Source organism: Leucoraja erinacea, chromosome 11, assembly GCF_028641065.1.
Source record: "Leucoraja erinacea ecotype New England chromosome 11, Leri_hhj_1, whole genome shotgun sequence".
NCBI classification, from domain to species: domain Eukaryota; kingdom Metazoa; phylum Chordata; class Chondrichthyes; order Rajiformes; family Rajidae; genus Leucoraja; species Leucoraja erinaceus.
Genome location: NC_073387.1, coordinates 3,907,467 through 3,935,201, shown reverse-complemented (window position 1 = coordinate 3,935,201; position 27,735 = coordinate 3,907,467). Strand labels below are relative to the sequence as shown.

At 45.1% G+C, this 27,735-nt stretch overlaps 1 protein-coding gene across 3 annotated transcripts in view; it reads right to left on the bottom strand.

The window, feature by feature from the left end:
• The window catches only part of LOC129701422 (serine/threonine-protein phosphatase 2A 55 kDa regulatory subunit B beta isoform), a 565,371-nt gene that overhangs the window by 492,304 nt on the left and 45,332 nt on the right, over positions 1 to 27,735 (bottom strand). Inside the window, exon 1 of one of the 3 annotated variants that reach the window (XM_055642586.1) lies at positions 5,181 to 7,336. The exons of the other annotated variants lie outside the window; for them this stretch is intronic. Coding sequence (XP_055498561.1) covers positions 5,181 to 5,259 — 79 coding nt within the window. The 5' untranslated portion in view covers positions 5,260 to 7,336. Of the gene's footprint in view, positions 1 to 5,180; positions 7,337 to 27,735 lie in introns of those variants that run through there. 3 annotated transcript variants of the gene reach the window in all.

The following is a 27,735-nucleotide window of genomic DNA, read 5'->3' as shown; positions in this document are numbered from 1 at the left end:
TGATCACCTGGGCGAGTGGGCTGAGCGATCCTAATGGAGTTCAATTCAGATAAGTATGATAGGCCCCAGTGTGTGTTGTGGAGCAGAGGAATCTAAGATTACAGATGCACAGCTCCCAGAAAGTGGTATCACAGGTAGGTAGGGTGGTAAAGAAGACTTTTGGTACATCGGCCTTCAACAGTCTAAGTTGGGATGTTATGTTACAGCTTTACAAGTCGTCGGTGAGGTTGCATTTGGAGTATTGTGTTCAGTTTTCATCACTCGGTGGCACAGGGCGTCATGGTGGCACAGCAGTAGAGTTGCTGCCTTACAGCGCTTGCAGCGCCGGAGACCCGTGATCGATCCCGACGGGTGCTGTCTGTACGAGGTATGTACGTTCGCCCTGTGACCGCGTGAGTTTTCTCCGAGATCTTCGGTTTCCTCCCACTCTCCAAAGACGTACAGGTGTGTAGGTTAATTGGCTTGGTAAATGTAAAAAATTGTCCCTAGTGTGTGTAGGATAGTGTTAATGTGCGGGGGTCACTGGTCGGCGCGGACCCGGTGGGCAGAAGGGCCTGTTTCCGTGCTGTATCTCTAAACTGTGCAATAGGAAGAATGCCATTAAGCGGGAAAGAGAGGATACGAGGATATAGCCAGGACTCGAGGGTCTGAGCTGTAGGGAGAGATTGGGCAATTTAGGACTTTATTCCATGGAACATAAGGGGTAATCTTATCGAGGTGTATAAAGTCCTGAGGTGAATGCTTGGTCTTTTACTTTAGGGTAGAGGAATCAAGAACCAGATGACACAGGTTTAAGGTAAAATAATTAAATATGAACCCGTGGGACAACTTTTTAAATATAGTGGTTGGTGGATTTATGGAATGAGCTGCCAGAGGAGGCTGTTGACCCAGGTGCGGTAGCAGCATAGAAACAATATTTGGACAAGTACATGGATGTGAAAGATATAGTGGGGTATGGGCCAAAATGCGGACAAATGGGAATGGCTTAAATAGGGCATCTTGGGCCAAAGAGCCTGTTTCCCTACTGTTTGACAATGACTCATAATCATAATAATAATAATCATAATCATATTTTATTAGTCAAGTATATTTTGCAACATACAAGGAATTTCATTTGTCATAGTCATACCAATAAAAAGCAACAGAACACACAAAATACATTTTAACATGAACATCCACCACAGTGAATCCTCCGCATTCCTCACTGTGATGAAAGGTGAAAAAAAGTTCAATCTCTCACTTCTTTGTCCTCCAGCGGTCAGGGGCCTCTAACCTTCCGTTGACGGGACGATTTTATTCCCGTAGCCGGCGGCGGGCCTCCCTCATCGGGGCGATCAAGCTCCTGCATCGGGGGGAGGGGGATCACAGCTCCCCCGCGCCGGGCGATCTATCCCGGGTCGGGGCTAGTTGAACGTTGTGCGACTTTTGGAGCTTCCCGACGTCGGTCTCAACCCGAGACTGCGAGCTCCTTGATGTTAAAGTCCACAGGCCGTGGTTGGAGCGTTGATCCCAGGCAAAGAATCGGCTCTGATGGTAAGTCCACGTCCCCGCGGTGGGGCTCAAAGTCAGTCCCGAGCAAGGCCTCCAGCTCCATGATGTTAGGATGCAGAGCGACCGGGGATACAATCCGGAAAACAATCACATCTTCGGCAAGGTAACAGATAGTAAAAAAGTTTTCCCGACCCACTCCCCCAACATTAACACAAACTTTTAAAAGACATTAAAAATAACAAAAAAAAGTCAAAAAGAGCAGACCGACTGTACGCGAGGCTGCCATCAAAGCTCCACCCGGTGGAAATGTATCTATGAGAGACTGTATTTTGGGAAGCTAAACCAGGGCAAGTAATTCACAGTAAACAGTAGGGGCCCTGGGAATGTTATAGAGCAGATGGATCTAAGAGTACAAGTACATAGTTCTTTCTAAGTGGCGTCATCGGTCGATGAAAAATGCAGGTTAGTGAAGAGCGCAGTTGGCACAATTGCTTTCTTCAGTCAAGGAATCGAGCGCATACACTAAGTTGCAATGTTATGTTGCAGTTGACGAATTGGGTTCAGCTTTGGTCACCCAGCTATGGGAAATATGCCATTATGCTGGATAGAGCGCAGAGAAGAATTCCAAGGATGGTGTCAGGACCTGAGGGCCTTAGACATAGGAAGAGGATGGGCAGATGTGGACCTTATTCCTTCAAGTGCAGGAGGCCAAAGGGGTGATCTTATAGAGGTTTATAAAAGCATGAGTGGACTTGGTTGGGTGAATGCATAGTCTTTTTATATACAGATTATATTAATGATATGGATGAAGAACCCAGTCCACTGGAGCCTAATTTGCAGGTAAAGCAAGGCCAGGTGAGTTAACATGTTTTGAGCAAGACACAAAGTAAAGAGATATAGATAGGGTTAAATAAGTGGGCAAGAATTTGTTAGAGTGAGGTTATCCAATCTGGAAGGAAGGAAAAAGGCAATTATTTCAATGGTGGGAGTATAAAATGTCATGTGACAAAGCACCTTGGGAGTCTTATTTCTTTCCATTCCCACAGCCACAGCTCAGCGATAATACACCTTCACTATTTTGTGGTTCAGCCAAGACCCAACTTACAAAGCAATTTTGCCCCACTTTTAAAGTTGATGGAAGTAACAGGGATCCAGGTCTCAGAGGTTTATACTGGACAAGGCATGGAAGGACAGGAACCAAGGTAGGTAGGTTGGGTTGAGAGACTGATCAATATTAGTGATCACAAGAATGGGATGCAAGTCTACATGACCTGCTACTGTTTCCATAGTACTTAATATTCTAGTGTGAGTTCAAACTTGGCCGGCAAAAAGAAAACAGCTTTACCAATCTGCCTGCAGTCCATTTTTGAATCTCACTGACATGTTCAAGGGTAGCCAGCTCACAGGGGAGGAGTTGTTGGCACCCAACGGCACTAATCTTTAAGACATGGCTTTCATAGCAACCAAAAATGAGCACCGTAATTATTATGTATTGAACTCAGCAGACAATGAAGTGCTGTGCAATAGGCTTTGCCAATCAAAGCTGAAGGTTAGCAATTTTCATATGAACAGGAAAAGGGGGATTGATGAACTGCCCAACATTATCAACCTCTAATACTTCAAGTTCATAAACTCTGATCCTGCAGTGATACTTGAGGCGCATAATTCGCACAGATTTTTCACAGTTCGCAATAGATCAAATGTCAGTAAAATGAACACTGCACACAAAAAAGCTTTCATTCTTCTAATGCTCAATCACATTTTAGACAATACTGTACATATTCCCACTGATTTGTTGACACAAGAGGTTGGAGATGCTAGAATGTTGAGCAAAAAACAAAGTACAGGAGGTACTCTGTGGGTCAGGCAACATCTGTGGAGGGAAATGGATGGAGGATGTTTCGGATCAAGGTCCCTCTTCAGACTGATGATTGAAGGGTCTAGTCCCTTTACAGGTGCTGCCTGGCCCACTCAGTTCTCCAGCACTTTGTTTTTTGTCCACTGATTCATTGCCTTGCTTCTCATGTCCGTGTGTGTGTGTGCTTGGCCATTTGTGTCCGTATATGTGTGCATGCCTGTCTGTGTTCCGATCCATGTCTGTCCGCTCGTGACTGCCTGTCTGTGCACACACATACGTGCATGCAATGTCGTGGAAAGTTTCAGAGTGCCACATTCTCAGTACTTTTGAAGTGCGCCAGACCAATGGTACTAACATGTAACATTCTACGGAGAAACAAGGAACTGCAGATGCTAGTTGATTGAAAAAGGACATGAAGTGCTGAAGTAACTCAGTGGGTCAGGAAGCATGCTGGAGAACATGGATAGGTGACGTTTCAGGTCTAAGAGGCCGACTTGTTCTCCAGAAATGTTGCCTGACCCATTATGTAGCTTTTCAAAAGTCATGACCCAGAGAGACAATGCACAAGTGAAACATTTCCCAATCCTGAAGGAATCAGTATTCTACAGATGAGCGATTGAGGCCTTAAAAGTCAGGCAGTCATCCTTATTCATTGCATCCCTCTGTCATATAATTTTATAAGATGAAGAGATATAGAGACAGATACTCTAACAACATTTAAAGTATTTGTGGGAATATCTGGAATACCATAGCACAGAAGGCTACAAGCCGAGCTTTGGAATATGGGATTAGTATAGATAGGTACTTGATGGCCTATGTGGATGTAATCAGCTGAAGAGCCTGTTTCTGTGCAGTGTTACCCTACTTCTCTAACCCATCTTGAAAGCTTAACATGCAATGAAGCTAATAGACATAGCCAGCACCACAATGACCAATGGGAAACTTTCCAATCAATTATTTCTGAAAACATCAAGATAATCAGAATTGTTCATGATGTATCATTGCCTTGCAAAGATCGATAAAATTGGTCTTCCAGTCTCACACTCTGTGCAATCTCTCCCTTCAATCTACAGCCAGATTCAGTGAGTGAACCTGAAGAGAAAGTTTAACAGCGTAGATTTGCCAGGACTCCATCGCAGGTACTTACCCAGACAGTCAAGGGCATAGATACAATGACCAGCTATTTTGAAAGCAGCTCAAATACAAATAAATAAACACATAAATAAATAAATAAATAAATAGATACAATGAGTGGCAGCCAAATATGCTCCCCTTAAGAATCCTTTCAAACATCAGAGGGAGCAAATGGCCACAGAAATGACTAAATAAGTATCCGACTGCTCGATAAATCATCCTTGCTTTCTGCAACATAAATATTTAATACCTGTTCAATCATTCTTTTTTATTATTCATTAGTTGAGCTTACCACTACAAATTGTACACAAGCAGCAGGATGCTTCCAATACACTACAACTGGCTAAACTAATTAAACTGCTTTAAGAGTCACTCCACGTCATTGCAATACTTTATTGAAACAATAGAAGGAAAAAATAAGCTTTTCTGGCCGTGACACCTAATTAAAATGGCACATGATCTTGCAACTTTGCAGCGTAATGCTTAGCAGGATTAAAGATATTTAGGCCCCATCACTTGCAATGCATTACTGACAATTACAGATTGCATTTTAAAGTATTGAGAAAGGGGCTGCAGTAAGGCCCTCTCTACTGGTCATTGTTTTTCTCACGACTTCACCTGCGCTCTCCCTGCAGAGACCCTCAACTCCACCTCCCATTGAGCACCAGCCTCCACCGCCTGCCCCTTCATACACTACCTTCTGTGTAGCAGCTGGATGAGAAGATTGTACTGGGCGGTCTGAAGATGTAAGGCAGGTACCGAGAAAAGCATTTCATCTTCCAAATGAAAATACAAGAGAACCTCTTCAGTCCACGTGGATGACAGCACTTATTCTCCCCCACGCAAGAGGTGGATGTAATCCTTCACAGCTCATGGCTTGGACCGTACAGGTTCACCATTCTTGCCTCTTCCGACACCAGGGTACAGAGCCTTGCATCTCGCTTTCAATGCTGTACAAATCCCAAAGCGCCAGGATACTTAAATCATTGGCCGTTGTCCATCAGATCTGAAAATGCTGACTAAGAGCACTATAAAACATTTTAGCAATGCTGCTAAAACTCACCCCTGTGTCAAAAGAACTGCACCTTAGTCGCTGCCAAGTCAATATTAAGCCTTACAGGATCCAAAAAAAAATAAATGTAGCAGTGGCAGAATATTTTAATGAATATATCAGAAGGTTTTAACTTCGGGTGAACAAAGTAAAAAAAAAACCTTTAAAAATAAAGAATCTTCTCCAGAACTCTAGTCGTTTGAATGCAGTATAATCGAGACACTTATAGCCATCTCCCTTCTCACATTGCAAGCCGCGCAGTCTGCAAGTCTTGCTGAAGCCTGCTCCCATTAATCTGAGCAGTCACGTTAGAGGCTGTACAGTAGCAGAACCTTGCAACCAATTACCAACACCTTACGTAGTAGTGTTTAAAAAAAAAAAGCAATCTTGCTCTGTTCGCAGTCGAGCCACTATTCACTTCCAGCCCCCTTGAGAAGCAGAGCACAATATGCAAAGACTCAATGAATATCCTTATTTTAAAGATTCCCTCAGCAATAGCATTTTTAACATAGGAAAATATCCTGATGCTTTTCACCGGAGCATCAACAAAATAAAATCTGACACAGCGAGAAAGCATTAGGGCATGTGATCAAATGCTTGGCCAAAGCATCGGTTTTAAGGAGCGGCTTAAAATAAGAGAGAGAGACAGACAGAGGTTTATGGGGGAAATTCCAAAGCCTATCGCAAAACTCAGTATCGCAAACACAGTAAAATCTTCAATATTGCCCCAAGCAGATGTCATAAATGTAACATATTGTCCTATTGAGAGGGCATTGCGTGAAGTGCAACAGCTTTATACCTGCCGCTGTTTCACGATATGCCAGATAAAAGTCTAAGAAAGCAAGGCTCCTGTGGCTCAGTAACCCTTGGCTCAAGGCACTGTGAGCTGTCAAAACCCGAGCTGGCATTTCCAATCAATTAATCAATCAAAATGGTGACTGGCCAGAAGAATGAGATTGACTTACAGAGGGAGAAAAAGCACTCATGGCAACAATCAATTTTTTAACCACTAAAATCAAATTTGCAAAATGTTAACAGCAAAGCTTACAGCTATAGCTATATATGCCTCATGATTGGAATTAGCCTTATTTACAGCATGAGATTTTCAACCCAGCATCTGTGATGTCATTGAAATTGTTACTGTCTGTGCAAAACCAACCAGGCATATCACAAGCAGTGCAGAAATCTCCATCATCTCATTTTTTGACTTCTATTAGTTTACCAGCAGGCACACATTGACAGCCCACTTGCAATGCTGTTAGTCATAGAGTCATACTGCGTGGAATCACTTGCCCACACCGGCCAACATGTCCCAGCTACACTAGTCCCACCTGCACGCTTTTGGTCCATATCCCTCCAAACCTGTCCTATCCTTGAACCTGTCTTAACTGTTTCTTAAATGTTGGGATAGTCCCACCTTTCACTATGTCCTCTGGCAGTATGTTCCATACACCCACCACCCTTTGTGTGAAAAGGTTACTCCTCAGATTCTTATTCAATCTTCTCCCCTTCACCTTAAACCTATGTCCTCTGGTCCTCAATTCACCTACTCTGGGCAAGAGACTCTGTGCATCTACCCGATCTATTCCTCCCATGATTTTGGCTGTTGTGTCTCCACCCATTGCAAAAGCAGTCTGGCTGGTCCCATCTCTACTATCTCTTCACAATTCTGTAAATCCGTTCCTTTTAACTTCTGGCCCACTTCCCTTTTGAATGCCATGAATGTATCTCCATCCACTACCTCCTCTGTGTCAAGGAAAACTTCAGCTTCTTCAGATCACTCATGTCACTATCAACACTGTAACCATTTCAGCAAATCTCTTCTGCACCATCTCTAAAGCATTTACACCTTTCCTGAAGTATAGGACACAATACTCCAACTGTGGCCAAACAAGTGTTTTATAGATGGATCCTCTTGACTTCCTTGCTCTCGTGCTATCCTTGCATCCATTTACAAAACCCAGGATCCCTAATAATGTACGAACCACTTCCACAGCCTCGGGTCATCTTCAACAAGTTAGGCATCAATACTCAGTACATGTAAGTTCCTGAACACTCTTCAGCATTGTGCACTGTAAATTGTACAATCACCATTCTTCCTACTGAAGTATGCCATTTTACATTTTTTTAAATTGTATTTCCTTTGCTACTCATCGACCTGTTCTATTATTCACTTCCTCACAGCTAACAATGACTATGAGTTTTGCACCATTGGCAGATTTATCCCTGCACCCCCTTGTCCATATCATTAACAGATCTTAGGAGAAGCAGAGGTCCAAGTAGTAACTCTGGGGAGACTAGACTGTATACTTCTGTCCAGTCCAAAACACCAACTGTTTGTTTGACAGTGAGGAGTGGAGAATCACACTCCTGTAGGGAGAACATCACTCCAGAATGTAGAAACATTGAAAATAGGTGCAGGACGAGGCCAAATGGCCCTTCGAGAGTATATTCTAGAGAGTATATTCTAGAGAGGATATTCTAGAAGGATCATCTGACGAGGCCATATGGAAAAAAACTCAAGAATATGAGAGAGATGATCATTTTGCTGGGGTTATGTGTTAAGCCTTCCAGCAGGAAGTAGAGGAATAGACATGCAAGTAAGTCGCAGAGAGGTGAAAGAGCAATAGGTTTATATTAATTAAGTAATTTAACTAGCCTTTTATAGATGTAAAGAGAGGCCAAGTAATTACATGCCAGTGAAGCTTACTTCAGTGGTAATGACATTACTGCAAAAAATTGTAAGGGACAGGATTTGTGTGTATTTAGAAAGGTGGAGATTGATCACGGACAGACAGCATGGTTTGGTGAGGGGGAAATCTTGTCTCATTATCTCACTAATTTGAAAGAGCTTTTTGAGGAGGTAACTGAGGGGATCGATAAAGGCAGGGCAGGAGATGTTGTCTACATGGACTGTAGTAAAACATTTTACAAGGTACCACACAGTAGGCTAGTCCATAAGGATAAAATGTGTATGAAGGAACTGCAGATGCTGGTTCAAACCAAAGATAGACACAAAATGCTGGAATAACTCAGCGGGACAGTGATGCTGCCTGTCCCACTGAGTTACTCCAACATTTTGTGTCTCTCTCCAGAAGGATAAAGCACAGGATCAAGGTAATATGGATTATTAGATTCAAAATTGGCTTGATTATGAGGCAGAGGGTGGTGTTTTTCTGATTAGAAGTCTGTGACCAATGGTGCATCATAGGAATTGGTGCTGGGACCATTGCAGTTTGTAATAAATATGAACCATTTTGATGTGAATGTAAGTTTGATTAGTAAGTTTGTGTTTGCAAAAGCTGGTGGTGCTATGTGGATAGTGAAAAGGTTGTTTAAGGCTGCAGTAGAATATAGATCAGGTGGCAAGGTGGGTGGACTGATGGCAAGTATGAGGTGATTTATTTTTGGAAATCATGTAGGGGGTAGGACAGATACAGTAAATGGGAAGACACCCGTGAATATTAATAAACACAGGGACCTTGGAGTTCAAGTCAAGGTTTTCCAAAACACAAAGCACATCATCAGGAAGACAGATGACACGTCTGCCTTCATAGGTCAGGGTATATAATATTAAGGTTGCAATCTCAAACAATTAGGCCGCACTTGGAGAATTCTGTACAGTTCTGGTGGCCACACAAGAGGAAGGATGTGATTGTCTTCCGGAGAGTGCAGAGAACGCTCACCAGATGTTTAAATTTGAGGACTTTAATTATACAGGCTGGTGAGTGTGTAGAGGTATACACAACTATAAGAAGCATAAACAGAGCAGAGAGTCAGAATCTTCTTCCAGAGCCATTGGAGGTGATTTGGAATCAGAGAAAATTACTAAATTTAAGAAGCATTTAGTCAAGGTGTAGAAGAATACAGTGCTAGTTCAAGCAAATGGGATTAGTGTAGATCGGCCAAAAGGTCCCCATGGATGTGGTGGGCCATAATGCCTGATTCTGTGCTATATAACATTATGACCATTAAAACACATATTTTATTCTGCTTTAACTATGTGAGAATAGCAGATCTTAGATTAAGGACATTGATGGGAAAAGCACAACCTGTCCAACCCCCCCCCCCCCCCCTGTTGAGGGCTATCTTCTTTTTAGTGTAGAAAGAAAGTGCAAGCACAAAATAAAAACAAAATGGAGTAAATATAAACACATTGGAAGGAAAAAGAAGAGGGGAATTAAGAAAACAAGAGAGTGAAGTGTTGAAGTAGTCATGTTGAAGCTGAACCGTCTATTTTTGTCCTGATTATCTAGTGCCTTTACCACCTCAGGCAGCTGAGGAAATTCGGAGTCTCTCTGAGGATCCTTCAATCCTTCTACTCTGGTGCTGTAGGAAGTATCCTGACCGGAAACATCTCTGTCTGGTTTGGCAACAGCTCTGCCCAGGACAAGAAGGCTCTGCAGAGAGCAGTGCTTTCGGCCGAACGCAACACAGGAACTACACCTGCCCTGCCCTGCAGGACCTATACACCAGGAGGTGCCGATCCAGAGCCAGCAAGATCATGAAGGACCCCTACCACCCCAGCAACGGACTGTTCCAGCTGCTACAGTCAGGCAAGCGGCTCCGCTGCCACGCTGCAAAAACAGAGAGGATGATACGGACTTTCTTCCCACAAGCCATCAGGACTGTAAACTCTGATCTCACCAGGGCGTAAATACTATTGTGTCTTCTATTTTTAATGTAAATACTGGTTCTGTTCTGTTCTGTTGTTTTGCACAATCCCGCAAGCATTGCCACTTTCATTTCACTGTACATCTTGTATGTGTATGTGACAGATAAAGTTGACTTGACTTGAGTTACTTATGTAACTACAGTAAGAGGGCACCAAGACCTTCCAGGGAGGAGGAGAATAAACCGCTGAGCATAGAAGTGTTTAGCATCAGATAACATGTCAGCTTTATTAAAAACGAGTAAATGTTAAGATCAAAGCCAGGGCAAGAGAAAAAGGTGAAAGTAAATCCAACATCTATTTAAGACTGGACTATTTTTTGGAACAAGTCACTCACAAAGAGATCAAACTACAATAATTGCATCAGAACACAAAATAGAATTCAAATGTGGAAGAAATAATATAGAAGCACCTCAAGTTGCTTGCTTGCGTACACATTCATATATTGGATGACATTTAATGATTTATTTATTATTGAGGGAGCACAGTGGCCCAGCTGGTCATGCTGCTGCCTCCGTGTTAGACACCTAGGGTCAATATTCAGAGCTGTGTGTGTGACGTTTGCATGTTCTCCCCATAACAACGTGAGGTTCTCCCAGGTGCTCCAGTTTCAGCCCACATGCCAAAGATGCGCAGGTTGGTAGGTTATTTGGTCGGTATAAATTGCCCCAATTTCGAGGGGGCTAAGTTAACGACCATGTAGGAAGATTAAAAAATGGACAGGTTAAGTTCAGTGTTCCATCAGCTTTAGATACACCCACAGTACAATTGCTTATTATGAAAATAACAAAAATTATAGTTCCCATGAATTAATCCAATTCATCAAGGCAAGAGTCACTAATCCAGATGAAATAACCTGTGGCCAGCTTTATATAAGAGTGCATTGACGCACAGAAGGTGATGAGATAGCAGAATCTTGTGCAAGCATGAAGTGAAAGGTTCACAGCCAGATTGCCTGTAGTATTACTCGGGTGCTGATATCTGTATTTATTTTATCTGCAATGCCAAATTATTTGACTTCTGGAGCAGTGCAGCTGAACTCAGTGGTAGAGGGAAGGTTTTCCCTCTAAAGATCCGATCTCTGGATTGTTCTTACTACTGAAATGCAACTCCCTCAGTACATGCAGCATGTAGAGTGCAGATTATAATGTGATCTTGATGAACTGAGCCAATCCGACATGGAATAGCAGAGAGAGATAGGATAAACAGGGCAGGACTTACACAGTAAATGTTAGGGCCCTGTGTAACGGGGTCAAAGAGGTGCAGTGGTACATGGTTCCATGAAGGTGGCAACACAGGGTGGTGAAGGTGACAAAGGCTTCATCAGTGTGGGCATTGAATACAGAAAGTGGGACATCATGTAACAGTTGCACTAGACTGGTAATACCACATTTGGGGGCGGAGGGAAAGGAGGGTGTGGGAGAGGGTGGAGCGGAGGGCTAGGGGGGAAGGGAGGGGGGAGGGAGTGGAGTGGTAGGGGTAGGGGGAGGGGGGAGGAGAGTGGGGGGGGGGTGGGGAGGGAGAGGGTGGGGGAAGGGGGAGAGAGGAGGGGAGGGGAAGGAGGGGAGGGAGAGAAAGGGGGGGGAGAGAGAGAGGGGGGGGGAGAGAGAGGGAGGAGGGGGGGAGAGAGAGAGGGAGAGAGAGGAGGGAGGAGGGAGAGAGAGAGGAGGGAGAGAGAGAGAGAGAGCGAGAGGGGGGGGGAGAGAGAGGGGAGCGAGGGGAGGAGAGAGAGGGAGAGTATGGGGGAGGGATAGAGAGGCCTGAGAGGAGAGAGCAGTGGAAGAGAACCGAGAGTGGCTTCCGCCCAGAGGAGGGGGGGGGGAGAGAGAGGTCATCCAATGGGGGGACCACCGCTTCCCCACGCGCGCCCGCGGCCCGACCGCCGAGGCCTGGAAGCAATCTGAGGACTGTCAAAAAAATCCTCGCAGTGGCAAGGACAGTTAGATGTCCAAAAATCACAGCCGAACGTGGTAGCATTTTTTCTAAAATAATATAAAGCGCATCGTGGCGCTTGGCGGCAGCCCACCCACAACTTTTTTTAGCGTTTTGACAGACGATCGGGCGGGGGAGACGGAGAGGAGGTCATCCCCTGTGACATCCGCCACGGCCACTTTTCCACCGCGCTTCCCCGCGCCCGCGCTGCGATAATGACCGCCGCCGCCATGTTGTAGAACTTCAAGGAGCCCAGTGGAGCGCGCAGCACGACTTGAGCACGTGTTTAGCGGCTTCAATTTTTAAACACCAATAACTTTTATTTTTCATCTATGGGAAAAATCCTCGGCATCTGATGAGCAGAGGGGGACTGTGAGTAAGATGTCCAAAAATCACAGCCGAACGTGGTAGCATTTTTTCTAAAATTAATATAAAGCGCAAACAGGAAGTGGTCAAGATTAGACTTTTAATTATATTGAAGGCAAGGCAACTTTAATTAGGCAAGGCAACTTTAATTAGGCAACACAGCTTTAGCATTTCCAAACCAAAGGCAACACAGCTTTAGCATTTCCAAATCAAAAGAAACACAGCTTTAGCATTTCCAAACTATATTTTCAAACCACATTAAGGGCACTGACAGGTCATTAAAACCACTCACAGTTTAGTAGACATGTGTTCAGTGTCATTCACAGCTCAGACTGAGAGACGTGATCCTCTCGCTCCCCCATCTCGCAGAGACTGACTGAGGCACACAACACTTCCGGGTTTTATAGTCCCTCCGGAAGGGGCGTGGCCTTCAGGAGAGAGAATCTCAACAATTTTTAAACAATAATAACTCTTTTATTTTTCATCGATGGGAAAAATCCTCTTGTCCTGCGCAGCGGAGGGGGACTGGGTAAGATGGCCAAAAATCACAGCCGAAAGTGGCAGCGTTTTTTCTAAAATCAATATACAGAACAACAGGAATGGTCAAGATCAGACTTTTAGTAATATAGGTAGAGGATATAGATATTTCTGATTCTTTTAAAGTCTAAATAATGTGATCTATAAATTCTTAACTTCAAAATGTTAAGATATTGTGTTTAATTTCATAATGTAGATGATTACAAAAACTTAGGTAAGAAGTTACAAAAATGGAGTCAAGAACGAGCATTGGTGAGGAAGATTGTAATCCCATCCACCTCATCCAGGAGCTTGAGTTTTTGTCCCAACATAGTCAGGTATCTTTTGAATGCCCATTGATCTTCTGAAAATGACAGGAAGACATATTTTGAATGCCCATTGGTCTTCTGAAAATAACAGGAAGACATCTTTTGAATGCCCATTGGTCTTCTGAAAATAACAGGAAGACCACAGCCAATATTTTATGCTGAGTGAGAAGAAATACATGTGTAAGAAGAAACTGCAGATCCTGGTTATCACGGAAGATAGATACAAAATGCTGGAGTAACTCAGCGGGTTAAGCAGTATCTCTGGAGAAAAGGAATAGGTGACGTTTCAGGTCGAGACCCTTCTTCAGACTGTTGAACCCAGTTCGGACAAAACCCAGATTACAGGTCAACAGTCAATCCACCGCTTTACGCAACAGTTCTCCTTCCATTCCCTGTGTTCCACATTGGCCACTACCCACCGGCACCAGCAGGCCTCACTCTAGGGACAATTTACAATTTTTACCAAAGCCAATTAACCTACAAACCTGCACATCTTTGAAGTATGGGAAGAAACTGGAGCACCCGGAGAAAACCCACACGGTCACAGGTAGAACGTACAAACTCTGTAGAGACAGCACCCATAGTCAGGATCGAACATGGGTCTCTGGCGCTGTAAGGCCGCAACGTTACCGCTGCACCACTGTGTCGCCCTCTCACATTATCTTTCACACAACCTTTGCTGGTTGGTAACTTTGTCCATCTTGCCCAACAATCGGTTTCACGTGAAACACTCCACAAGTTGCAAATCTTCAGAAACTGCTTCTCAATTTGACTGTTGCATAAATGACATCTTTCCATACTCATCGCTTTATTTTAAGAACTTATGATCTCCCTTTCAATAGTCATAACAAGAGGTTAAGGCTCATAATTAAACAGTTCACAACGTTAACTCACTGAGGTGATAATTATATTGCAAGTCCAATCAATTTCACCGACCGAGACAGTCAATGATTAAACTGTTAAAAAGCTCACTCCCATATGCAGTTGAGAAATTTCAAATGTGAAATATTCAGTTTTAGTTATCGCTCTTTCCACTCTTGTAATTTAATGTGATGTTTTAAAGGCACAATATTAATAACAAGACAGTTATCGGCTTACTGATTTTTGTACACAAGTTACAGTATGGACAATATTGTCAAAATATTTACAGTGGGCCTAATTTTGCGACAATCATTTATCCGCACACAATTCAAACAACATTCCTGGAAGTTCATCGAGTTTCAAACAAATTGAATACTCCCGTTGTCACAATAGCTATGAATAGCATGAATCTGTCTTTGCAAAAATTAAATCATAATCATCACAACTTTTTTTTTCAAAAGTATATATTTGCAAGTATAGTCATAGAGACAGCTGAATCACAGTGCCAAAAACAGGCACAGTCATGGGTGTCACCTGATATAATTGCGTCATGGCATATTTTATAAAGGTTTTGTTTTACTTTTTTATTTCTACTTGGTTACCGCTGCCCATTTGGTGGGTAGCTTTGGCACCAGCGTGGAACTGAACTGTGGACAGGAAACTGGATCTACAATCCATGTTACCATTGTTTGCAACATTTGTAGACGTTTAATAATTGAACTCAATTGTCCAGAATTTGGGATGTATGGAAGAGGAGATAATCTGGATTGAGAGTTAGGAGAAATCAGCATTATTCCTCTTGTCTATCAACTACAGGTCTCATGCATGGGCATCTTAAAAGGCCTATCCCACTTTCCAGAGTTATTCACGAATTCTCCCGAGTTTTCCCCTTGATTCAAACTCGCAGAATGTTCGTAACGAGTCCGTAGGAGGCCATAGGGGTCCATGGATATATCGTAGTGGCTCGTTCTGCCAGCTGTAGGTACTCTGGGCTATTTTTTTACTTGTGGACATTTTTTATCAGGCTGGAAAAAAGTCCCGACTTACCTGATGCCCCGAGTACCTACGGATGGCATAACGAGCCGCTACGATATATCTACGGACTTCTACGGACTCGTAACGAACATTCTGCGAGTTTGTATCAAGGGGAAAACTCGGGAGAATTTGTGAATAACTCGGCCAGGCCCTTAAACTCTGTCCACTTTTAATTTATTAGTCTGCATTCAAAAGTAACCATATTTAAAATGTTTAATGCAAGAAGTAAAATATGGCAAACAACAAGCAGCACTTGTACAGTACTGCTGTTACAGTAACGTGAACCAGGCAATGTCATGGAAAGAAATTAAAATTGATGCCAATTCATTGGGGAAATGTTCCGACAGATGGTCAGAAAATTGATCAAGGATGTAAATTTTAAGGTGCACCACTGAGGCAAGTAGGGAGGCGGAGAGGGTGAGAGTAGCAGCTGCAGACCAGAACCATAGTTGATCTCGTCTCCCTCTAGTGGAGTGATTAATGTTAAATTTGGAAGAGTCCATCGAGGATTGTAGGGCTTGAGGACGGCAAGCAAAAGGAGCTGTCAACGAGGATGAGAACTTTAAAAAGTGAGTCACTGCAAGACCATGGACCAATGTAGGTTAGAGGACAAAGAGATGATGGTCAAATAGGACCTGGTGCAACTTAAGATACTGTGGTCAGTCTAGACTTAAGAAAAGCAGAACTGTTGGAGTCAGCAGCAGATGAGCTGAGGCAGGGTTTAGTCGGTCGATGTTCCTTTCAGTATATTTTGCTTAATCATTAGCAGCCACATCCTTTGTAACTAAGCACAAGAATTCCTTCCCAAAAGATTTCTGCCTCACCTCCTCCCTTTCCTCTCACACATTGCCCTCGTGATTCTTGGAGCCAGGTTGTTTTGATTCTACTCCAAGAAGTATGTTGAGATATTTTACTATTTCAAAAGGTTGACAGATTCACGCCAGTAGAGGAGCCTTCATCCCTCACAGCTTGGAGAGTGTTCCTATCCACCCAGGTCTGGTAAAGTAATCTTCATTGCCAAACACAGGCACACTTTCACTACAAGTTGCTTGGTAAAACTGGTAATATTTCGAATGATTGAGCAATGTGAGACCATGTGATATCAGTAATTAGTTTCCACTGTTGAACTGGGATTTAATTTTGCAGAATCAAGAAAGCATGACAGTGATGGGCTTATAAATGATTAACCTCAACATGGTACTGCATTTTGCCACACAAGATTGACAGTGCGACACAAAACTATTGCTTATTCAATAACAAATAGGTCACTAGCAGTGGTCCAGGCCACAATATGCATCCTTCACCTAGAACAAAACTATTGCTAAGGAGTAGCATAGAGGCACAGCGGTAGAGTTGGTGCCTTACAGCGCCAGAGACATGGGTTTGATCCTGACTACAGGTACTGTCTGTACGGAGTTTGTACTTTCTCCCTATGCCCATGTGGGTTTTCTCCGAGAGCTTCGGTTTCTCCCAATACTCCAAAGACGTTCAGGTTTGTAGGTTATTTGGTTTCGGTAAGAATTGTAGATTGTTCCTAGAGTGTAGGATAGTGATGAACGGCCTGTTCCCGCGCTGTTTCTCTAATATTTAAACTCTAAAAGTAAAGAAAAATCTAAATGTCTCCCTCCCCAACACACCTTCCCAACCAGCCATGGTCATGCGAAACTCTGGAATGGGTTTCATCCCTGTGGCCACGTGAAGGAATTTGCAGCCTTCCACGCTAAGGACTTCAAAGCTCGCCCTGTAATTAGGATGAGAGTGTATAAATAGAAACCAAAAAAAGTCTATTTTAAAACACAATTTAAAATGCAAAACAAGAGGGCCATTTTGCCTAATTCCCACCCATTCTGAACTCTCAGCAAATCTTCTATGTTGGAGACAGGAGACCAGAGTTCCAGCTGGAGACAAATGCTGTCTAAAGATATTATAGCTGATCAACGTCATAATAACCACTTTGTGTCACATAATTTAAACATATAGCCCTCCAGACTCTCAATTCATTACGAAATGGATTCCCAGGAGTGCGCCAGACCTTTAGCAGATGAGTTAAATGGATGTTTTGCTATCTCTCCATCTATCCATCCATCATCTTTCTGTGTCTGCCCACTCTCCTAACAACCATCACACATTACCAGGAGCAGGGACATCCTCAGATTGCTCCCTTTCATTGCAAGGAGAGATATTTTTACATCCCTAAATTATCTGCTCGGGATGCTAATGGAGAGAAGACTTATGTACCTCCTGCCCCTCCTAATAGTGAAAGTAGATGTGGAGAGGATGCTTCCACTAATGGGAGAGTCTAGGACCAGAGGGCATATCCTCAGAATAAAAAGGATGCACCTTTAGATGAGGAAGCATTCCTTTAGTCAGAGGTTGGTGAATCTGTGGAATTCATTGCCATGGATGGCTGTGGAGGCCAAGTCATTGGGTATTTTTAAGGCGGAGATTGACAGATTCTTGATTAGTACGGGTGTCAAGGATTATGGAGAGAAGGCAGAAGAATGGGTTGAGAGGGAAAGATAGATCAGCCATGATTGAATGGCGGAATACACTCGATGGGCTGAATGGCCTACTTCTGCTCCTTTGACATGATCTTATCCTTATTCCAGCTCATTCCAAATGCTTCATAGTTCAAACAATTTAATTTTGAATTAAATCCCAAGTTTTGTTTGTGCTTATTATAACTCAATGGATTATAGGACTTTTTTTTTCTGATTATGTGCTTCAGAGGGGCTAGGGGTACAAGTATATTGGTCCATGAAAGTGACAACATACGTGGACAGGATGGTGAATAAGGCATCTGGCATGCTTGCCTTCCGGTCAGGATATTCAGCCCATTTGTAGGGGCATCATGGGTAAGGGCAGTCATGGGTAAGGCCATATTTGGAGTACTGTGTACAATTCTGCTCATCCTACTAAAGAATGGATGCCATTAAACAGTAAAAAGTACAAAAAAGATTTACGAGAATATTGCCAGTCTGAGATATAAGGAGAGGCTGGATAGGCTGGGTCTTTTTTCCCTGGAGCACAGAATGCTGAGGAGTGGCCCTATAGAAGTTTACAAAATCTTGAGCCACCACAGTTCTTTCCCCAGGTTCGAGGATCTGAGGGGCATCCTTTTCACACAGAGGGTGGTGCATAGATGGAATCAAAGGAGCTGCTGGAGGAAGTGGGTGATGTGGATACAATTACCACATTTAAATTACACTCGAACAAGCACATAGATTGAAAGGGTGTGGATGGGCATGGCCCAGACACAGTAAGTAGGACTAGCTTGGTTGACACAGACGTATTGACCAAAGTTCCTTTTCCATGCTGTAAAATGCCCCTGTCCCACTTAGGAAACCTGAACAGAAACCTCTGGAGACTTTGCGCCCCACCCAAGGTTTCCGTGCAGTTCCCGGAGGTTTTTGTCAGTCTCCCTGCCTGCTTTCACTACCTGCAACCTCCGGCAACCACCTGCAACCTCCGGGAAATGCACGGAAACCTTGGATGGGGCGCAAAGTCTCCAGTGGTTTCCGTTCAGGTTTCGTAAGTGGGACAGGGGCATTAGGCTCTATGATGCCATGACATTGGTTATGTTCATCAGAATTATAGAAACATAGAAACATAGAAAATAGGTGCAGGAGTAAGCCATTCGGCCCTTCGAGCCTGCACCGCCATTCAATATGATCATGGCTGATCATCCAACTCAGTATCCTGTACCTGCCCTCTACATACCCCCTGATCCCTTTAGTCACAAGGGCCAGATCTAACTCCCTCTTAAATATAGCCAATGAACTGGCCTCAACTACCCTCTGTGGCAGAGAATTCCAGAGATTCACCACATTCATAAATGGAAACTTAAGTACAGTGCTCTTACAATCTTCTGTTGATAGATAGCTTGTGGGCAAGTCTGTGTTAATCAGTGGAATATCTGCATGTTCGGCACCTGACCAATGGATAAACATAACATGAACCATACAGGCATCTCCAAGTTATGACAGGGTTTCTGGACTGGTGATATGTTTGAAACCTGAACTGTTCACAAGTCATAAAGGAACAAAAGGTGTGTGGGAGATGGTCACAGCTGTGTAGGAGAACAAACAGGTGAGGGAAGACTCACTGACGTTACTGATGGCCTCACTGACGCTGAGCGTGCTTGGCGCTCCCAGCTCCCAACCCCCGATTGTTGCAGCTCGGGATGCGGCGAGAGAAGTTACACAGAAATGCCCACCCAGCAGAACACGTCTGCACATCCGCAGCAGCCACGCCTACCCACCCCACCGATCTCAATGGGCAGGGTGGCTGTACGTGGACATTCATCACCTGGCAAGGACCTGTAAAGTGAGACTGCGAAATATTATAGGGCGTGGATCATTGGCAGGGTAGTTGAATAGTGACGGCTGCCTGTCAAAGCACCTCACCCAGCACGATACAGAGGTTCTGCCTTCACCAGCTCTCCTGGCCCAGCTGCTTTCCAAACGAGAGCAAAGGCAGCCGCCACATGGTGGGTAGGATGTTCCAATCCCTTGCTTCAATCATGAATCTTATTGTACCAAGAATGGCCACATGCGCACTGATTTGAGAAAAGCAGCATGGATTATTTGAAAGCAAATGCATCTAACTAACTTGACGAACATTTTTGAAAGGAACAAGAAGGGTCTAGATGGGGAATTGCACCTAACATAGAATACATGGAGACACAAGTAAGTGCAGCCGCTGCAATATTGAGCAAAACACAATATGCCGGGGTAGCTCAGCCAGCTTGCCAGCATCTGCATGGGCGATGTTTCAGTTAGGGACTCTTTTTCATATATAAAATATATGAACTTCTACAAGGAATTTGAGAAGGTGCTAGCTATGTCATTGATTTGTCATTAAGACCTGGAAATAAAAGACTCTGCAGTAGTGTGGATTGAAAACTGATTAAATAACACAAAGCTGAGGGTAGAGTGGTGGGGTTGTTCACTTGGACGAGAGGGATGTTGGGACTAAGTTCAATGATTTTCTTGTTATATATTAATGACTTGGGCTTGAGTATTCAGGATATATATAGTTAGAATTGACCCGACAGGTAAAATGGCTTTCTTCTGCTCTTTAAAGATATTATTAGTGTTTACATTGCTACTATCCTTGGTTCTGCTGCATTTATTGTACCGTCTGCAGTGATTCATGACTTTCTGGCACAGACAGATAGGTGCAAAAAACAAGCCATGGCTCACACCCACACAACTGATGCTACACACAATTTTATTTGTGACTTATTCATAAAACCCCTTTGACCTAATTCATCACAGACGGAAAACATTAAGTGGCCATATTGAAGGAGTTTACAGTGAAAACATATAAACACAGAAATGCCTTATTTCTAAAATTAGCTGCCAATCTTGGGAGGAGGTAACATCCCTGCTAGAATTAATGCACAAGGTCATCGAAATGAGCTGGACTGCCTTCCATAGCAATCAACCCAAAGCTGTAGACTTCTGCAGTAATCAATTTGAAGTGACTACCCTGTAAAATCAATATTAAAAACAGTGTGTTTATATTTCTGCTGCAGACATTGCCTTCCTTTGCAGACAGCATTAACCAATCACACTTGGTAGGGGGAACACAGTGCCTTTCCTTCATTATCGACACTGCCTTCTGAGAGCCTCGGATAAAGTGTCCTAATCCCTAAATAAGCCTATGAAGTGCACATTTTAATTATGTGTGCGCCAAAAAGAAAATTTGGCTTGCGATTTATTTTTTGCACTTAATTTCAGCTGTGCTGTGGATCACAATGGAGATGTTGCTTGGTGTCACTGCATTAAATGGGTTTATCGAAGCAATTACAACATTGCTAGGAATGCAGTCACAGCACTGATGAACTTTGCTTGGTATGTTTTTCATAATTAGAAATTTCAACTATCCACGAAATTCAGGAATTTCATTCATTTGTAATCTGGCAATAAGAGCCTTGTTTGCTTAAGAAATGAGTGAAAGAGCAGGGGCGAGGAACAGACGGGGGAGGAGGAGAGAGAGGGAGCAAGGGGAAGAGGGAGTAAGTAAGTGCAGCCGCTACACAAGTAAGTGCAGCCGCTGCAATATTGAGGTGTGCGGGAGAGAGGTGGGGGAGGGAGGGGGGCGGGAGGGGGGGGGGGGGGGGGGGGGGAGGGGAGGGGGGGTGCAGCAGAGTGGGGGGCGGGAGAGGGAGGTGAGAGTGAGCAAGGTGGAGAGATGGGGAGCAAAGGGGAGACAGGGAGAGATTGAGAGACAAGGAAATAGATGGGGTGAGAAAGGGGGCAAGACGGAGAGAGAGGAAGAGATAGAGAGAAGGGAGCGAGACAGAGCGGGGGTGAGAGAGAGGGGGCGAGACAGAGGGTGCGTGAGACGGAGGGGGGGGAGAGAGGGGAGAGGAGAGAGGCGGGAGCAGGAGAGAGGGGGTGCAGGAGAGAGGGGGGCGGGGAGGGGGGGGGGCGGGAGAGAGGGGGTGCAGCAGAGTGGGGGGGGGGAGAGGGGGGCGAGAGAAATGGGGGGGCGAGAGAGAGGGGGGCGAGAGAGAGAGAGAGGAGGGGTGAGATTGAGGGAGGGTGAGAGAGAGGGGGACGAGAGAGAGGGGGAGCAGGAGAGAGGGAGTTGGGAGACGGAGAGAGGGAGCGTGAGACGGAGAGAGGAGGCGTGAGACGGAGAGAGGGGGCATGAAACGGAGAGAGGGGGCGAGAGAGAGGATGCGTGGGACGGAGAGGGGGCATGAGGGAGAAGGAGAGATGGAGCGAGACGGAGAGAGGGAGAGTGAGACGGAGAGAGGGAGGCGTGAGACGGAGATAGGAGGCGAGAAGGTGAGAAGGTGGAGGCGGGACAGAGGGGCGTGATGGAGAGAAGGAGTGAGAGATACAGAGGGGGAAACTGAGAGAGGGACGCACGAAAGGCTGGAGCTGATGTTGAGGATTCTCAGGAGCGTGTGGGGTGGGGGGGGGGGTTATTGTTGGGAGTGAGTGGAGTTAGGGATAAGAGTTTGCAATACTGGGAGTCAGGGGATTGTGTTGTTTGCAGATCAGGTCTGGGATGGACAGGGGGTTAAAATGGAGACAGGAACAGAGGATGATTGAGCAATAAAAAAGGAGGGTGGTCGACCTTACCCGTGAGGGCTTCAGCAGTGTGAGCTGTTTTTTTGGGAGAGCTACCTGTAAGATGATGGGCATCTCAGGCACCCATGCAGTGGGGCAGGTAAAGTCATGCTGCCTTATGCAATGCTGAATCAGGCTTCGCCATACAGCTGCAGTGCAAGCAGCCTTCAGTGTGGGCAGGACTTACAGGCCGACAAGAACAAGAATTTGTACAAAAACATGCAAACTACAATTAAACACTGGTAAAGCTGCTGCCCCACAACACCAGAGACCTGGTTCAATCGTGACCTTCGGTTCTGTGAGTTTGCATGTCAGGCCTGTACGAAGATTTTCAAAAAGGGGGGTGGCATGACAGGATTACAAAACACTTAATGTGAAATAATGTGCGCGAAGCGTGAAGTCCCTTGATGCCAGGGTTTTTAGATGCTCTCTGATGCATTCTGAGCCTTATTTTGGAGCATTTTTGCACCAAATTTATGACCAATATTTCAGAAATTAACAGGAACCTGAGAGGTAGCTTTTTCACACAAAGGGTGCTGGGTGTATGTAACGAGCTGCCAGAGGAGGTAGTTAAGGCTTAGACTATCCTACTGTTTAAGAGACATTTGGACACGTACATGGATAGGACAGATTTAGATCGATATGGGCCAGACGCGTGTGAGTGGGACTAGTTTAGATGGGACATGTTGGTCGGTGTGGGCAAGTTGGGCTGAAGGGCCTGTTTCCACACTGCATCATTCTATGACTAAAAAGTGAAGAAGAAAAATGCATGTAGATAAGTAGAGCAGATTTGAAAGAGGAGTGAAATGTAAAGGCAGAGAGAGGTTTATGGGTGGAAAGGAACATAGGAAAGGAGGGGGGGGAGAGTGGGCTTGGGCAGATGGGTGAAGGGAAAATAGTCACAAAGTGCTGGAGTAACTCAGTGGGTCAGGCAGCATCTGCGGAGAATATGAATAGGCGACGTTTCACAGAGTGCTGGAGTAACTCAGCGAGTCAGGTAGCATCTGTGGAGAACATGGATAGGTGACATGTCACAGAGTGCTGGAGTAACTCAGTGGGTCAGGCAGCATCTCTGGAGATTATATTTCAGGTCAAGACCGTTCTTCAGTAATATTCATGATGTGACATGCATAGACATTCCTGAATGTTACCCAAACCATCGTGAGCTACTTTGTTACGGTGCTTGCCCTCTCCTATAATGTCTCCGCTGCCTTGGATGATGCAGGACAGGACACAAGCTATGCGACACAGTGTGAAGCTGTTGCCGTCTGTCCCTGCCTGGTAAAAACCTGGATGGAGTGGATTTGGAGAGGATGTTTCCACTAGTGGGAGAGTCTAGGACCAGTGGCCACAGCCTCAGAATTAAAAGACATTCCTTTAGGAAGGAGATGAGCAGGAATTTCTTAAGTCAGAGGGTGGTGAACTGTGGAATACATTGCCACCCTCAGCTGTGGAGGTCAAGTCAATGGACATTTTTCAGGAGGAGATTGATAGATTCTTGATTGATACGGGTGTCAGAGGTAATGGGGAGAAGACAGGAGAATGGGTTTGAGAGGGAGAGATAGAGTCATAGAGTGATACAGTGTGGAAACAGGCCCTTCGGCCCAGCATGCCCCATCTGCACTAGTCCCACCTGCCCACGTTTGATCCATATCCCTCCGAACCTGTCCTATCCATGTACCTTTCTAACTGTTTCTTAAATGTTGTGATAGTCCCTGCCTCACCTACCTCCTCTGGCAGCTTGTTCCATACACCTACCACCCTTTGTGTGAAAAACATACCCCACAGATTCCTATCAAATCTTTTGCCCTTCACCTTAAACTTATGTCCTCTGCTCCTCGATTACTCTGCTACTCTAGGCAAAAGACTCAACCATATCTATTCAAATCATGGTTTTATACACCTCTATTAGATCATCCCTCATCCTCCTGTGCTCCATGAAATAGTCCCAGCCTAATCAACCTCTCCCTATAGCTCTGGCTCTCTAGTCCTGGCAACATCCTCATAAATCTTCACTGTACCCTTTCCAGTTTGATGACATCTTTCCTATAACATGGTGCCCAGAACTGAACACAATACTCTGAATGCGGCCTCACCAACTTCTTATGCAACTGCAACATGACCTCCCAACTTCTATACTCAGCCTGGCCCGCTGAGTTACTCCAGCACTCTGTGAAACGTCACAGAACAGGGCAAGATTAGCAAGTTTGTTGATGATACAGATGTGAGTGGTTTTGCAGATAGTGAAGATGGTTGTGAAAGATTGCAGCAAGATCTGGATCAATCAGCCAGGTGGGCAGAGGAATGGTTGATGGTTGCATGGTTCCTTGAAGGTCGTGTCACAGGTATATCAGGTAGTCAAAAAGTATTTTGGCACTTTGGCCTTCATCAGTCAGAGTATTGAGTATGGAAGTTGGGAGGTCATGTTGCAGTGGTACAAGACTTTGGTGAGACCGCATTTAGAATATTGTGTTCAGTTCTGGGCACCATGTTATAGGAAAGATGTCAAACTAAAGAGAGTACAGAGATCCCATCCTGGATCAGTCCAATCAGGGTTGTGTCATCCGCAAACTTGAGAAGCTTGACAGAGGTGTCTGTGGAGGTGGTCATTGGTGTGGCGTAAGTAGAGGAGAGGGGAGAGTACGCATCTTGCGGTGCTCCTATGCTGAGCGTTTGCGGGTCCCAGATATGCTTTCCCGCCTCACATGCTGCTTCCTGTCTGTCAGAAAGCTGGTGATCCACCGACAAAGTGGTTCAGGCACAGTCAACTCAGAATGTTTGGAGCGTTGTAGTTTTGGCACAATGGTGTTGAATGCAGACCTAAAATCAATAAAACAAAATCCTCGCATAGGTTCCCTGGAGGTCTAGGTGTTGGAGGATGAAGTGCAGGCCCAGATTGAATGCATCATCCACAGATCTATTGGCCCAATATGCAAAATGCACAGGGTCCAGCAGAGGGATTGTGATATTTTTCAGCTTGACCAGCACAAGCCTTTCAATGGTCTTCATGACTACAGAGGTCAGTGCGACAAGCCTGTAGTCCCAGTAATCCTTACCTTTTTGGGTACAGGGACAATAGTACTTTGAAGCAGGCAGGGTCTGGTTAAAAATGAGTAATTGGGTGTGAAGTGGTGATTGGAGTGGGATGGGTGTAGAAGGACCCAGTCTTTGCAGACAGAGGTCAGGCTGTGAGTAGGTGTGAAGTGTCGGGTGGGGTGGGAAAGGGTCCACTCTTTTCATACTGGAGTCTTGCCTTAAGTAAGTGTGAAGTGGTGAATGGGAAGGAGAGGGTGCAGGGTCCATTCTTTGCAGACTGGGGTCTGGCTGTGTTTGTTGGGGAAGGGGTACCAGGGTTACGTTTCTGATTTTCAAAACTGCAGTAAAACCCATTCAGGTCGTTCGTCAGCTGACAATTGTTCAAAGAGCGGGGGGCTTTCCTCTTACAGCTGGTGATTTCCTGCATGCCCTTCCAAACTGAAGAAGAGTCATTAACTGAGAACTTGCTCCTCAACTTCTCAGAGTACCTTTCCTTGGCAGCTCCAATTCCTCTTCTCAGCTCTTTATCGATTAGACTATCTTTCTATGAACTCTTTAACAATTGGGCTATCGTTTTGACGCATATTTGCCACCAACCCTCCCCCCGATCACGAAATTGAAATGTTACATCTGTATATAATGATCCCATTAAAATGTGTATTTATGTCACAAACTATGGAATTCATATTTTTCAGTGTTGTTATCAAGGAAAATAAAGCAGTTCCAATTATTTGATATTATTTGATATTGTTTAATATAGCTCGAAAACCTACCTTAATTTTGCAATCTCACTAAAGATAATCCCCCTTTCCCTCTCCCCTCCCCCATCTCTCTCTCCCCTCCCTTCCCCTCTCTCTCTCCCCCTCCCCTCTCCTCTCTCTCTCCCACTCCCCCCTCACATCCCCCCTCTTTCTTTCGGGGGTGGGGGTGGGGGCGAAGATGAAGTTGGCTGGGGCCCAGCAGGCGGGGGGGGAATGAAGGAGGCGTGAGCCCAGCGGGGGTTGCCAGTGAGGGTGGCATGGGTCCAGCGGGGGTGGCGTGGGCCCAGCAGGGGTGGCGTGGGCCCAGAGAGGGTGGCGTGGACCCAATGGGGGTGGCGTGGGCCCAGCGGGGGTGGCGAGGGTGGAGCCCAATGGGGGTGGCGTGGCCCAGTGGCATAAGCCCAGCGGGGGTGGCATGAGCCCAGCGGGGGTGGCATGAGCCCAGCGGGGGTGGCGTGGGCCCAGCGGAGGTCAGTGTGGGGGGAAGATGGCTTGGGGCCCCGGTGGCGGGGGGAGGCGAGGGGAGCGGGCTCCGCCGCAGCGGCGTCTGGTGTTGGGGTTACAGCCGTTGGGTTCAGATTCAGCCACTCTTGCCCGGCGACGGGAGAACAGAGAACTGGCCATTTCCAAAGTGGAAACGTTGATTTTTTTTTTCCGATTAAAAAAAAATATAATCAACTCATTTATTTATTTGCTTATTTATTTATTTATTTATTTCCCTCTGATTTTTTGTTAGGGGAGAAAAAAGGGGGGTGCGGTCGCACCCAACGCACCCCCCCCCCTTCGGACGGACATGCATGTCCTCTCTATGACTGTGTGGATTTCCCCCAGATGCTACAGTTTCCTCCCACATCTCAAAAATAACGGGCAGGTAGCTTAACAGGCCACTGCAAATTGCCCCCAGTGTGCAGGTGAAGTATAGAATATGGAGGTTATGTGGTGGAATTAAAAAGGGATTAGTGAAAGTCAAGTGATCGGAATAGAATTAGGCCATTCGGCCCATCAAGTCTACTCTTCTATTCAATCATGGCTGATCTATCTATCTTCCCTTTTAACCCCATTCTCCTGCCTTCTCCCCAAAACCTCTGACCCCGGTACTAATCACGAATCTACCTATATCTGCCTTAAAAATATCCACTGACGGCCTCCACAGTCTTCTGTGGCAAAGAATTCCAGATTCACCACCCTCTAACTAAAGAAATTTCTCCTCATCTCCATCTTAAAAGAACATTCTTTAATTCTGAGGCTATGACGTCTAGTTCACTAGTGGAAATATCCTCTCCACATCCACTCTCTCCAAAACGTTGATAAATGACAACTACCTCTGTTACACAGATATCGCAGTGCAAGCATGCTCGCTTCGATGCCCGTACATGTCACATGTACGAAGAACCCATGTTCATAAGCTGTAAGAGCAGAATTAGGCCATTTGACCCACCGAGTCTACTCTGCCATTCAATCATGGCTGATCCATCTTTCCCTCTCATCCTCCATCGCCCTCGAACAGCTCTAACCGCCAACTGACGTCCGTCTCCATGCCCAACCAGCTCTGTGTCCCGAGGGACAGCTCCAGCAGCCGACCTTGAAGGTACTGGAGGCAATACC